Below are 14,304 nucleotides of genomic sequence, written 5' to 3'. Positions count from 1 at the left end.
CTACCATGTTCAGCTCTAATGAACTGAGGTCATACTTAGTGCAGACTGATCATGCTTGAAGACTGCTGCATCTGGCCTTATAAAAAGGCAAAATAAGTCTAATGGAAATGAATAGAAGGTAGATCTGGATGTATTATCCTGTAATTCTCTTTGACAGATCTGAAGTTAGCTTTTGGAGGAGGGTTAGAGGCCAAACTGCTGCTGTGCCTATCAGAATGAGTCACTATCTAGCAAAGTAGTTGCATTGATTATTGTACACCCACAAATTACAACAGAAAATACTTTGCAGGGGGTGGAGGTTGTACTTTTCCTAAAGGTTTCTGTATAATTAATCTACTGTAAGTGCTGGTTCTTTAGAAACATCTGAACCCTACTGTTGAGCATGGTTCTCGTGTGCCAGTTGGCCACCCCTCCCTATGTGGTCGCAGTGTTTCTTATGCTATTGCTTTGGTGCTAATGAAGGTTTTGACAACGCTGCTCTTGGGGAAATTCAAGTCATGTATTCTGCTTTTGTTTTTAAATTGTTACTGCTAGCCTGTCTTCATTGCAGGCATTAGGAGTTTGAGCAGCTGCATTTTGTATACCTACAGCAAAACAGCTCCCTTGTTAGGCAGTGCATTTCATAAAGGATTAAGGAGAGCTGACTGAACCATAAGGGACACATTTAACTTGTAAACAAGAGGTTGATTATCAAGAGGCTGTACTTGTTTGTGGAAGAGGTAACTGAGCAGGCTTCCTTCTCTCTTGGGTGCCTTACCTTTGTACTTCACCCAATCATTAAATCCATTTAAATTTTTTTTTTGTTGACACAGCTTGCATTTGCACTCAGTAGGTGTTTGGGGATGAAGAGCAATTTTAATAGAAAATTAGTTGCTACACTTGTTGCAAGAAAACCAGTAATAATTGGTGTCACTGGGGCAGATTGTCACTCACTGTCTTTTGCAGGTTTCTTGGAACATCAGTTTACAGCCACCTCAGTTAAACACTGGGTTAGGATTCAAATCTAAAGTCAGGCTCTCAAAGTGAGAGTCTGTCTTTAGTGAGCAGAGACTGTAGAGGCTTGCAAGAGAGTCTGGGATCCACAAAAGTAGTTTTTGCTTCATAATGTTAAATTCCAGGTGTTTATTTGGCTCAAATATAAACTTTTTAAAATTGCCATTCTTCTGTTACTTTGCAAGGCTTATGCTGAAAAACCCAGCAGAATATTGATACACTGATCAGATTTGTGACATCTGCCAGGGTGGCAGCACACAGCCCCAGGAGCTGTGAAGCTTTCTGGACCATCAGGGGGAACTCAGCTGAGCTTCCCATCACCCACGATGCATTCACTCCGATCATCCCCTGGGGACCACATGGAAAAAGGCTTCCTCACAGCTCTGTGGGAGGAGATGAAAGCGCTAGGTTAGAGTTCTTCCTCCCAGTCATCTTTCCCAGACCATGCTGTTGTCTGTTCTCTGCTGAAACAGTGCAGCATCCTGCTGTTTGCTGATGCTGTCTTGCTCGGTGACTTGGGCTGCAGGCTGATGGATCTGGTTCAGTTTTGAACTCAGACTTGGTACGAAAAAGGATGCTTCAAAGGATATTGTTTGAATTGCAGCATCAAACGTGCCGCATTTAGAAAACCCTGCAGGTAGTTTGCCTATACACCCTTCATTTGACTCCACTGGGTGTCATCCTTATGGTGTTAGAATGCTCCCCATCAGTTGTCACTCTGTTATTCTACGAAATTTTTCCCTAGTTCTGTGGATGGGAGACTGGGACTGCCTGTATGTATATACATACACACATAGCCCCTGCACTGTGTGTTGGGAGGTACAAATAGCCTGCTCAGTCAGGAGGCACATACCTCCCTTCCTGTGTGAATTCATTCTCTGGATCATCTTGTGCTGCAGTTGTCATTGGGAGTTGGGGAGGTGTTAGGTGGGAATTTTTAATGCATTGTGTGATTTAATTTTTGTTTGGTTGAGAGAAGAAGTAGTAACTGAAATTCAGAATAGAAGTGATGACTTCATTTCACACCCACAGTGGCAGAACTATGAAAATGTGTAGCGTTTGCCACTTCTTTAAGTGGTTGTCAGGTAATCAGACAGGTTTAATCTGTGTCTTGGATGAGAAATTGTCTTACAGTCCTGACAGTCCTGAAGCTTAGGAAAGTAAGAGCATAAATTTTGGCTTGAGGGAGATTGACTTCACACTGATCTAAGTAGTTGTTTCCATGTTTACAATATGTTAACAGAAGTAGAAAATATGGCTCTTGGATGAGGCCTTCTACATTCCACTTTCTGGGAGACTGAAAGGTAACGTCAGGATAGATATTAAATGTATTCTTCATCCAGAAGGAAGGCAGAAAGAATCTTAGTAGAATAAAAAATTGTATTCCTGACCTAGCATGAACTTTTACGGTTTGTAAAGCAGTTAGATGAAAAATTATTTTTTCCAAAATACATAAAGATCTGTTAATGGAAGATACGTAATTGTTTAATCATCACTAGTATTTATTCCAAATTGAGATATCTAAAAAGTGAAATACATGCATTTCTTAGCTACTTGAAAATTTTTTGTGGGAGTTATAAGGGGGAGGAGGTTTCTAAGGTAACCTACCGATACAGAAGTTTATTTCCAAAATAAGGGAAATTGAATTTCTAGACCAGGCTGTAACTTCTAGTAACACAAAGTTGAAAAACAGTGCCCTTAGGCTTAGCTGTAGTACATTGCATTTGTCACCTGTATTGTTTTCTTGGAATGCTATGTATGGGAATACATTGAATGAGGAATTTTTTTCCCTGAATTAGGTGAGTAAAAATATTTTTACAAGACCTTTTAAAACACAGTAAAAATAGCCTATTGTTTAGATCAGTGATATGAGCTCAGTGATATAGATCAGTGATATCTATTCTGCATTTATGTACATCTGAGCTTATTTTCTTCTGAAAACAAAAAAGTAGTCATAACCTGCTTTCGGCTCTTTATGATTTTTGGATGATATGTGATTATTTATAACAAAATGTGTCTGCTAGTTTGGAGGTAGTTCAGGAATGCAGGGCTGAGATTTTGGATTGTCTCAGGAAGAGTGGAAAATTTCCAAATAGTTTTACATTAATAAATATTTGAGATGTTGTGTGTCACACCTTCATTTTGATGACACCCAAATATCACATCAAGGTTTTATATGGTCTAGTGATCACTATAACTTCCTAGATAAATGGTGTACGTTAATGTGTGCTATGTAAAAAGTACCTGCAATTCATGACCCCTGTAACTCATGAGATCTAAAACAATATAATTTACTTCTTTAATGCTCCAGTTAAAATACTACATTAAAAATATATTGATTGTTTTATTTTATATGCATATTAATGTTAATAGTATATTAATAGGTGCAACTATTTGTGTGCCTCCATCCCTAAGGAAGAGTTTGGTTGAAGCAACTGTTCTGTTTGGTCATGATGTAGGAGGTTTTCTGCTTTCAGGCGCAGTACATTATTTCCTGATTCTTTTCAGTATGCTACATATTTTTAGTAGATTTCAGTGACTTTTTTTTGATCTGATGGAAGTCAACTGCATGTGCTTGCAAACACAGTGCATCAGATTACCAGAGTGATTTACCATGTCCCTGTTCTCTTCTGTCCCAGTCAAGGTTTCTTAAAGGACCTGGCTTGTGACTTCTGAGAACTGAAAAGCCATTTTCCAGGAGTCACACCTTTAAGAAAGTTTGACCAACTCAGAATGTAAGCTACTACAGTCACAGTTTACTCTTAAAAATCTTACTTGTGTTTACCTGACCTAAGGTAACATTTGAATATGTTTTAGCCCATCTTCCCTTACCAGCTGTAGCCAAGCTGAATTCTCTGTTCTTTGAATTATCCTGGCTCTTCCCCATTACGGGAAATGCCACCCCAAGGATACTGCTGCCCCAGAGCAGGAACTGCAGGGCAGGCAGAGCCCAAAGCCCCCACCAGAGCCTGCTTGCCATTGAGGCGGCCACAATGTGGCTGTGGTGGGAGGACAGAGGAAGAGGTGACAAGCAATAGGATTCATTGGACCGAGTTATAAGGCTCGAGAGGAGGGGAGTGATTGTTGGAAAGCTGGTCAGGCAAAAGGCAAAAAACCCCTTGATTGCAGGGGTTGAAGTTGACTTGATAACTGGTGTCTGGATGCTGTCCTGTGATGCAGATATCCAGATATGTTTGCCATGTGGAAAATCCTCCTCTCTGCTTGCACTGGGGGGCCTTATGCACATGAGCAGAAAAAATACTAAGGAACTTACAGCAGACGAGAGAAGGGTTAAAAACAAGTGTGAAAAGTTGGATCATGGTACTTGGCACCTTGAAATGAAACAGGATTTTTCTGGAAGGCTTTAGTCACCTGGGAAGGAAGGATCGAGTTGCTAGCTGTGTGGGAGGCAATTTGCAATCAAGTGTACTCCTCTGCAGTAGATCGGTACATTTTAATGAGGGAAGTATATTTGCTCTGTTTTATATGATTTGCTTAGGACTAGAAGTCTGGAAGTCATTTTAAATAGACTGCTTTGAGACATAATGGTCAGGTGGAAATATTTGAAGCATATGATATGGAAACCCTGTATTTACAATGTATTTGTAGGGTCTCAAGAAGCTGAGCTGAAATGATTGCCTCTTTTTCAGAAGAGATTTTTGAGAGTAAATAAAACTCATGCAGAGGATGTAAAAGCAGAAGTGAAAAACTACTGTAGCTATGCAACTTTATTTATTTGTTTGCTTATTTACTTTGTTATTTATATTTTCAGCTGATCTCTCAATCCATCCACCCTGCAGAAAAGGATACCTTTATGCTGACCTCCTCCTCATCCCCTTCCCTTCCTGTAGATTCTGCAGGGCTGAATGGGACTGGTTTTTACATGTTTGTTCCCCTTAGAGATGGCTTTCAGGTGGGTGGGAATTCCCACCCCAGGATGGGGAGGAGAGGAAGGCAGCCACACTGTGCTCAAACCCCACAGCTGCAGGGGCGAGTGCCTGTGGGAGGAAGGGCTGAGTCGGGCACTGCTCCCACCTGAGGGGATGGAGAGCTGGCTCCTTCTGCCTCAGGACCTGACACCTACCCACAGTTCACTCTGCCCACTGAGAAGCTAGTGCTTTTCTTTGGCCAAAGATGCCAGCAAGTGAGAGGCATCCAGCTGATGCCCCAAGTATCAATCAAGCATAAGCTTCATATTTGAGGAATGTTCTACGGTTTCTCATATTTATCATTTTGACTTTTCCAATTCTTTCTTTTTCCTGTAGCTGTGCCCCCTGTTATGTGTGTCTACTTTCTCCTTCTACTTTAGTTTAATATCTTGTCCTTTCTAGAGTTTGTTTTTGCTTTTTTTCTACTGTAGGAACAGAGAGTTTATAATAGCTGTAGCATCACTTCAAAAGGTGGATCTGCAGTGTTTAAAACAATCATTACATAAGTAATTAAAATAATGAAGACTAAATAAACATGTCCTCACCAACTGAAGAAATAAATTTCAAGAGCAATATAAGCATCTGGCAATCTATAGTGTTGCTTCCTCTCTTCATCCAAGAATTTCTGCAAAGGTTTCTCATGCCTGCTTTAATATCTTCTTTTCTCTGACATTTTCAAAACTTAAAGAATGGAATTTTCTCTCTCTCTACATTGTGCATGGTATAGTTGGGGAAAAAAAGGCAAAAGGCTTTAAATCCTGAAAAGGTGTGGGGAGAGACTGGCAAGCAATTTCAGAAAGGTTTCAGAATTCAGATGTTTATGCAAAATTTTGACAGGATCATGAAGTGAATAGTGATATTACACCCATTTTACACAGAACCAAATTGAACTGTGGAAAAGCAATTTGTTAGGTTTCACAAATTTGTGACTAACCAAAGGACTCTGGTGATTTATTAGCAGTGTTGAGGTGTTAAGAAAACAACTACTGTGTTTGAGTTGACGTATTGCTTTAAAAATTTTGTTCAAGAGAGGAAAGAGCCATATAATAAAGGAAATACTAATTCATCTAAACATCCTTCATTTGAATTTGTAACTTTTTCTTTTTTTTGCTCTGATTCTACTTTTGTGCTTCTTCTCACACGTGGATTTCCCAGTCTCCTCTGAGCTGGGCTTCTTTGGAATACTCCCTCATGGGGAGTTCCACTTATCTCAGTTCTTCAGGTCAAGAAGAAAACTCCAAAGCTTGTTAGGATACTGTTTCTTGTGTTTATTAGGATGTTATCACAAAACTTGGCAGACTCGTCCAGACTTTTTGCTCAGGTTCAATTCATCCTGCCCTTTTGGCTCACTTTGGCTTTGAAGGCACAAAATGCCCCCACAAACTGTGCAGCCTTTTTATCTTTATACTTATTCTTATCTAATTAACAATAGACACATATATTATTTTTCTTAATAACCCAATGACCCATCCACTTGTGTGTTGCACTGTGGCATTTTCAATCTAATCAGCTACTACTACCAAAAAAACTTCTAGAAGAAGAAAATGAAGAAAGAAGAAGGAAAAGAGACAACACCCTAAATCCTCCATCTTGTCTTCTGTTTTCTAAACTAGTTTAAACTCTAAACTTTAACTTTTTCACTCAGTGACTAAAACTCTCTAATCTACACACTCACACTTTTAGTTTTTCTATCTAACTTTAACAGTTGTTTTCATGTAACACCATGAAAACATGCCCATAAATTTCATGTTATATAAAATTCAGCGTTCTCTTGGATCTCAGAGTTAGGTATCAGAGACAAGGACACACACTTTGTGTCTCAGACTCCAACAGAATTTAGAAAGACGTAGCTGGAAAAACTCTGTTACAGTGTCACTTACCAGGAAGGATATAACATAAAATGGACTCCCACCTTTAAAACGGTCTGGATCCTTGAGTCCCTAGAGCTGGGGCTAGAGAAAAGAAGGAGCCAGCAAGCAGGGCTGGACCTACGTGCCTGCATGTGTGTGGCTATGGCTTCACAGGCACCAAGGACAGCTTTGGTTCCCGTTTCAGATAATTCTGAATTAAGCTTGCTAGCAGATATTTCTGGATTGGGTAGCCTGGGATAGCTGCTTGGAAAAGCACATTGTGCCAGGCAGCTGTTTGGAGGATGTAGTGTTAAACAAAGACTCTGAAAGTCTTGCAATCAAGTTATTATATTGCATGAGAAAATACCAAGTAGCAGAAAGTTGTGTTTTTCAGGAAAAATTGCACAATCTTTTTAAGGTTACAGTCTGGTTCTTTCTCTGGAAAGCTAATATTTATAAGCTGAGCGACTTTTTGCGTCAGTTTTATGCCTTTTCCATGACAGAGGCATAAATTCAGTTAAAAATGAAGTGAACATGCTTCTAGGTAACATTTGTACTTACAATAAATCTTATATATGGACTGGCATGAATTTTGAAGACAGTGTTCATTGTATATCATATGCTGGAAACTCTCAGAAGCCATATGTTTCATATATTTTATGGCAATATTGCTAATAAATGCTTATAGCCTTTCTTCTGTAAGTGCATAATCTATAATTTTGCAAAGCATAAAGCATGAAGGCTGAGAGAAGGAAAAGCGCAGATTGGAGATTGAAAAAATTGAGAAATTATCTCTGATTTATTGCATTTCCAATTTTCAGGAGTTCTTTGAACATGCAAAAAAGCTCTGGGATGATGAAGGTGTAAAGGCGTGCTTCGAGAGGTCAAACGAATATCAACTGATTGACTGTGCACAGTAGTAAGTATTTCTTTTTATGAAATTTATAGCCACTAATGTAATCGTCTATAACAAGTTAGAAAATATATCCGTGAGCTTCACAAGTTTTACAAGGTAGGAATTTACATTTTCATTCTCTGTATAGGTGTGGAGCATGTATAGAAAAATCAATTTATTATTGTAGTTTGCCATGATTATACAACTAAATATCCTGCCTCACATAGTTCACATCTAATAAAGAAAAGTATGAAAAATCAAGTAACTTTAAGTATCTTTATTCTACTCAAAATTGATTTACATAAAATCATTTCAGTTGAAACTATTAAGCTGGAAAAATGTTGAGTCAATCTAAGGAGAATCTTTTGTTTAAAATTCTGAGACCCAGACTGTGCTGAAACTGCTCTGTCTTTTCACATTCCATAAAAATTTCTGAGACATTTACATAACCAGATGCCTACATTACTAATATATTTTCTAAGTGGAAAAAATTATAAGCAGTATTCAATTTGAGACAGTAGTACATTTGGTATTCTGTCCTTCAAAGTGAAGTGGTACACACTGTACGTAACACAGTCAAAGTCTGTAAACAGGTTCAGTCTGGTCAGAAATGTTCTGGGAAGTGTAGTAGATTGTAAAGGTGCAAATCATAAATACATAACACAGTGATGAAAACTTATTAATCAAAAAATAGTCTGTTAACACTACAAGTGCTACAAACTCAGCTGTCCTTGATAGTAATACAGGTTTGGATTAGATTTCCATTGAAAATACACATTTCATGTGGCCCACTATTGCGAAAATATATACTCATAGAGTTGCTATGTGATTTAGGGTTTTCAGAGAACATGCTCCAGTGTGTTATGATTTGTCTAATTGGCAGTATGGTCAGCAGCAATGCCACAAGTCTGTTGTTGCACTCAGTGTTTTGCTTTCCTCTCCTTTCTGCTCTTGGTGCTGAGCCTGAAGCAGAGGAATAGGCCCATGTCACTAAAGAGCTTGTTGAGCTTCTGCCACAGGGGGAAATTTCAGTGTTGTGGATAATAGTTTATTTTCCCTCTTTCCAGACCAGTTTTTGGGAAAAAATGATTCATCAGCACATGGAAGTGAGGGAAAATTAGATATGTATAGGAAGGAATTCATTTGACCTCAGTGCACTTACCAAAACCTGGGCATTTGCTCACAGTCTGGAGTAGCTGGAAATTAAAGCAGTGGTTGTACACAGAGAGACTTAGACAGCTGTCCTAGATTGTAATCGGTGGGTTTCCTCTCTGCCCTCACTCACCACCACCATCATAGTACAGGTCTGAGTTGTGCTTGCTGAAAAGTGCAGACTGACTCTTCATCATATCTATTCACAAACTCAAATAAAACACCAGACCAAGAAAATAAAATAATACATATTTAAAATACGTGAATGTGAACCCTACTTCAGTGATCAGTAAGGGTCGATGTGTCTCACGATCCTACTTTGAAAAATGGTGCTGAAAGAGCCAGACAAAACCAGGAGTACACCAAATTATAGTGCTAATGGTTGTATGCTTCCCTTTAAAAAAATGATGCCTCTCTACAGGCTTTGACAGGAAGAATGTTAGGTCTCATGTTGTGTCCAAAACCAAAACACAAATGAGGGGAAAAAAAATTGGTCCAAAATTAAGTACAATGTCTTGGAACATAAAACTAAATCCTTCTGCCTTTCTTCTCTAAAAGGTTAAAGGAAGTTGAATAGGATGTTTTCTGTTTCTTCCCTCCATATCTTCTAACTGTCTTGCTTTTCCTTTATTCTAAGATTATTTGTTACAGTAGTGAGTACATTTGCATAATTCTTCACCTTCAAGACCCTTTATGAAGTATCATTTGATACTTAAATATTCCTTGAGTGTGTCTGTGGTTTTCCTGTCATGATCTACCTGAAAATATAACAGCTGAATGACATACAAATCCTTGTTTACACACCTTCAGTCTTAGAGCAGAAACTTGAAACTCGGGTACAGTTGTGACACTCAACTGATAAAACAGCCTTTTTTTTCACAGGTATTGATGATTTAAAACACTGAAGTATAATCTTGACAGAAAGATACTGAAAATACACCCAACTTTTATCTGCCCCTCTATCCAGAGGAACATTTCTGTGCTAGCGTTGGATGGAAATTTGTCAGGGTGGTGGGGTCACATCCTCCTCAAAACTTACAGCCTGTGGGCAGAGATTGGAAGTCCAGTTCTGATACCCACACATCAGTTCTTTCATGCACTTAAAAAATACTGAGGGTGAGGGTGCTGTTTTCTGGCCCAGCAGGAGCTGGTGGCATTTCTCTCAGAAGCTGTCCATGGTCATCTTTAACTGGTGAAGGGGAAGAGGAAAGGAGTGTAATGCTCGTACACATGCTTACTGTGGGATTTTGAAACATCTGCAGTGTTTCCATTACACTGGCTTTAGGAGAAAGCATGCCATCAGCTAAATCCTAATCTTTTGCTTGGTAGTGGAGGAAGAACATTTTCAGTAGGTCACCACTTCTCAGCTTAAAAGACACAAAGCCAAACCTAAAAAGTCCCAGCATGTGTTATAAATATCACTGGACTACAAGTTGGATGGCTGGCTTGAAAATACTGAAAAGCATTATTAGCAAATTATAATGTCAGCAGCCAAACTTGCTGACTGGTAAATGAGTTACAAATACAGTGTATTTTGGAATAGTTTAATTTGGCTAGAGTACAGGGCTTCTATATTTTTAAAACTTAACCTAATTTTGTTTATTGCTGTGGGAGAAATATTTTGCTGGAATCAGAGGTAGTAGAAGGACACAGAGGCAAATGTTTTATTTACATTATGCCTGAAAGTTAGTTTTCCTTGATCCTCAATGCCTTTTCAAATTATCAGGTTCCTTCACGGGAATGAGAATGGGGGCCTGCTTTTCTCTCATTCTTATTTATTTAATAGTTTTTATATTCTTACGTGAGTCTTCATGTATCTGCACTTCTTTCATTGTTAAGGAATACATTTAGTGCACCCATCATGTTGATGCATCATGTGATAATTGTAACAAATATGAATCTGTGACCAAGCCAGAGGTCAGTAAAGATCAGGGTTGTTCTTTATCACCAGCTACAAAGACATTTCTGTAACTCTTGGAGGGGGTATTACTGCATGGCCATCAACCATCTTCTTTCCTTAATGACCTTCATCTGTTTCTTCGAGATTAATATCATTAAACTGACAGGTTATTGTTTTCCCTGCCTTCTGTTTTAATATTTCTTACAAGTTAAATTTCAAGTTTAATCTCAAAAACTGATACTTACTTTGAAAAGTTGATTTTATTTAGTTGTGTCCCCATTTGACTTAGACATATTTCAGCAGATTTGTTCTGTTTATGATGATAAATCCCCCATCTAACTTTAACTTATTTGAACTCTATTCAAACTGTGCTTTTTGTCTATATTCACGTAATTTAAATTCAGCAAATTCTAGTTCTACGAGGGACTTTCAGACTGTGATTTAGAGCAATTTTGGCATTGATCTGTCTAGTATATAAACAATAGGCAGAAATGAAAATTCTCCTGTGATGCTAGGACAGTTTTCTAAAAGTTAGTTTCCTATGTGATGATTTTTTAATCCAGCTCCATTTTTAATATTTTAGTTTCTTCATATTTGTTACCAAATACGCAAATTTTATTGTATCCATGGAAAGGAACCACAAAGATAAATTCTGTAAATGTAGAACTGATCAAAACAAATAAAAGTTCAGGTATAATGGCTTTAAATTAAAAAATGACCCAGAAAAAAAAGCTGGTGAGTTTATTATATCTTTTAAAAGGTCATCAATTTAAGCCAATTAATTTATGTGGCAATAAAGAGGTATAAAATTTCAATTCAGAACATCAGTCATCCTTTGGGCATATCGGGCACCCCCAGTCTGCTGACATCCATCTGTTGTTTCTATAAAGGAAGGATTTGAGCTTAGTTTTGGCTACTCAGCTTTCAGGTGACTTGATAAAGTTAGTTTCAGTGATGAGATAAAAGGTGTGGGGATGCTTGCAGTGCTCAGACATTGCCAGGGAAAGGTGGTAGTATTAGAGCACAAGGCACTTTGGGAAGGGGAGAAAAAAGACAAAAGCTGAACATTCAATTCTCTTTTTAGGTCACACACAGCTCAAGTTCAAGCTGTTGTTGTTAGGAATAAAAAACCAACTCCTTCCAGGTTTATTAGAAAGTTCCAGAGTAGAATTTTGTCCCACTATGTTCACATGGAAATAACAGCATGTGTGTTCATGAGTAGCCCTGGCTGGAAAAGGTTTTACTCAGCTCACTTGAGTGCCTTGGGATAGCAAGTAGACCAAAGATTTAAGAGAACCCTGCCCTCAACCAATACTTTGTCCCAGTTTGTCTATCAGTCGGCTTTCCCTGACATAGTACACCACTGCTGATATGCTTAAGTGTGAAGGCCTAAATTGGTCTCTATGTGAACATTTGGGCTAATAAAACTTGATGATGCAAGTTCTCAGGAAAGCAAACACAAGGGATATGAGCTTGGCCGAAGAAAGTTGATTTTATATTTGAGCTGATATAGATGGAAAAGACACAGATGTTCTTTTTCTTTGCAGTTATTCTGTCCTAGAAAAGGGTTTCAGCCAATTTCTGAGATGTCTATCCTAGTATTAGGTGGAGTAATTGAAAAAAAAAACAAATAAAAACCAACTCTTTGTGTTGTCCACAGATTCAGCTCTTGATGTGAGAAAAAAGATAATTGTTTTCTCAACAGCAGCACTTCTTAAAACCAAGCATATTTTTTACTTGCCTTGAGCCCTTCTAGACATAAGGTTTAATTGCTGGCATGCACAGTCATCACTAAATTTCCTCTTATAGGCCGAGGTCAGAAAAGCTGTTTTGGCATTCTCTGCTTCTTGTATCTAGTGTGGCATTGCAGTATTGCAGTCAGGTGTATTGGTATATTCTTTCTTCATAAGGGGCAGTGAAGTAAATGTGGATAGATTTATGATAAATTAAGCTAAACACTATATTTAGTGTTTCTATTGTTATCTAGAGACCATTATTTTTAAAAGCAGTGATTCCTTTACACTTGGTAACTGCTTATTAAGTATAGGATTAATACTTTTTACTTAGAAAAATGAGGGAAAAGTATTAATTTCAAATGTTTCATGTAACGAGATTTTAAGAACTAAATTTTTATGGTGATACAAAAAACCATATTATTTCCTTCTATATTCTGGTTTATATATAAACAACTCACTGCGATGATAAAGTTTCTTCATTTTTTCCTTTTAAGATTTCTCATGCAATATCACTTTCAAATCTTAAAAACTCATTGCTTAAGTTGGAAGCAAATTTTTTTGTTTAATTCATGAACAGGTTTTCTCTGATTAAACGATCTAAGCTATAAGCCTTAACCAACCATTAAATTGTTATTTAATAGAAAAAAAAAAGAGGTTATATTTATAGAGTAATCACTTTAGCCTCACTGATGAGTCTTCTAAACAGAGGTGGCTGCCAGATAGGACAGAAGTCATTCTCCAGTGTGTAATGCTTGCATTTTTCACTGTTTACTAACTAATAGAGCATACTCTCAAGAGGCAAAATTGTGGTTTCTAAAAATATGCACTGGGAATTCTATGAAATAACCTTTTCATGTGTTGCTGTGATTTTTTGTTGTTGTTGTTCCCCTTTTTGCCTCCAGATACCAAACAAAAATCATTTGATTTAGCCTATTCTATCTTCATTTTGTTAAAGAAAATGTGACCATGATATTACAATACTAGTATTTAGAAATACAAAGATATAGAATAAGAAGCATCTGGATAAACCTCTAAAATGCCTTTGTATTTTCAGTTTGGAGGATGGAGCCGTATGAAATACCATTCACAAATAGCCACAATGGCATACAGGCATGTATCCCCCCCGTTCAAGCCACTTTAGTTCAAAAATGCCTTCCATACCTAGAGAAGACAATAAAATTTCTCAAATATAAAAATAAGATAGAAGGTAGTTGATAAACACAGCATCTTCTCTGCCTTTTAAAATCAATGTGACAAATGCTTTTTCTTATTAACTAATTACCAGTGGGGAACTGTTTAAGCAGCCCTAGATGGGCTACTCAAACATAAATTTAAACCATACATTTCCCCACATGCTTCTCTGTGTATGACTGGGTCTGTTTCCTGCAGTTTTAGAAGAAGTAAAAAGGTTGAAAGTGGAAGGCAGAAAAGCATAAAATATTCCTTAACCTCAATTTAATGGAGTAATAAAATATAAAGACCAGGCAGAGTCATGACAGATGCATGAAAGTACACTTCGATTCTTTCTAAGATGTTTTATTAGACAGTGTTAGTTGTCTTCGAAAATATACAGCAAAGCTGGCTTTATTCTGTTGAGGAAACAGTTCGTTCCTCCCCTAGTCATCAAATTTTTCCGTTTTTCCTGAACAACTGATGAATGTTTTTCCTAATTCTATTTTTTTAATGACTATTTTGCACACATGGGACAATAATAGATGCAGGACATGTTAGTGTAACAAAGTGACTCTGCCTTGTTCGGAAATGTGATCCATTCAGCAAACTGGAGAATTGCAAGTAGGTCCATCAGCTAAGCTTGTGTGCATTTAGTTTTTCTATTAGTATCCTGTAT

At 37.6% G+C, this 14,304-nt stretch overlaps 1 protein-coding gene across 3 annotated transcripts in view; it reads left to right on the top strand.

The window, feature by feature from the left end:
* Window positions 1-14,304, top strand: part of GNAL (G protein subunit alpha L) — a 181,307-nt gene that overhangs the window by 118,221 nt on the left and 48,782 nt on the right. For all 3 annotated transcript variants that reach the window (XM_058830404.1, XM_058830405.1, XM_058830406.1), the window contains exon 5: window positions 7,594-7,691. In XM_058830404.1, coding sequence (XP_058686387.1) covers window positions 7,594-7,691 — 98 coding nt within the window. The remainder of the gene's footprint in view (window positions 1-7,593; window positions 7,692-14,304) is intronic.

The sequence above is a fragment of the Poecile atricapillus genome, chromosome 2 (genome assembly GCF_030490865.1).
Source record: "Poecile atricapillus isolate bPoeAtr1 chromosome 2, bPoeAtr1.hap1, whole genome shotgun sequence".
Taxonomy (NCBI): Eukaryota; Metazoa; Chordata; class Aves; order Passeriformes; family Paridae; genus Poecile; species Poecile atricapillus.
Note: the sequence above shows the minus strand (reverse complement) of the source record. Positions and strands in the feature narration are given on the sequence as shown.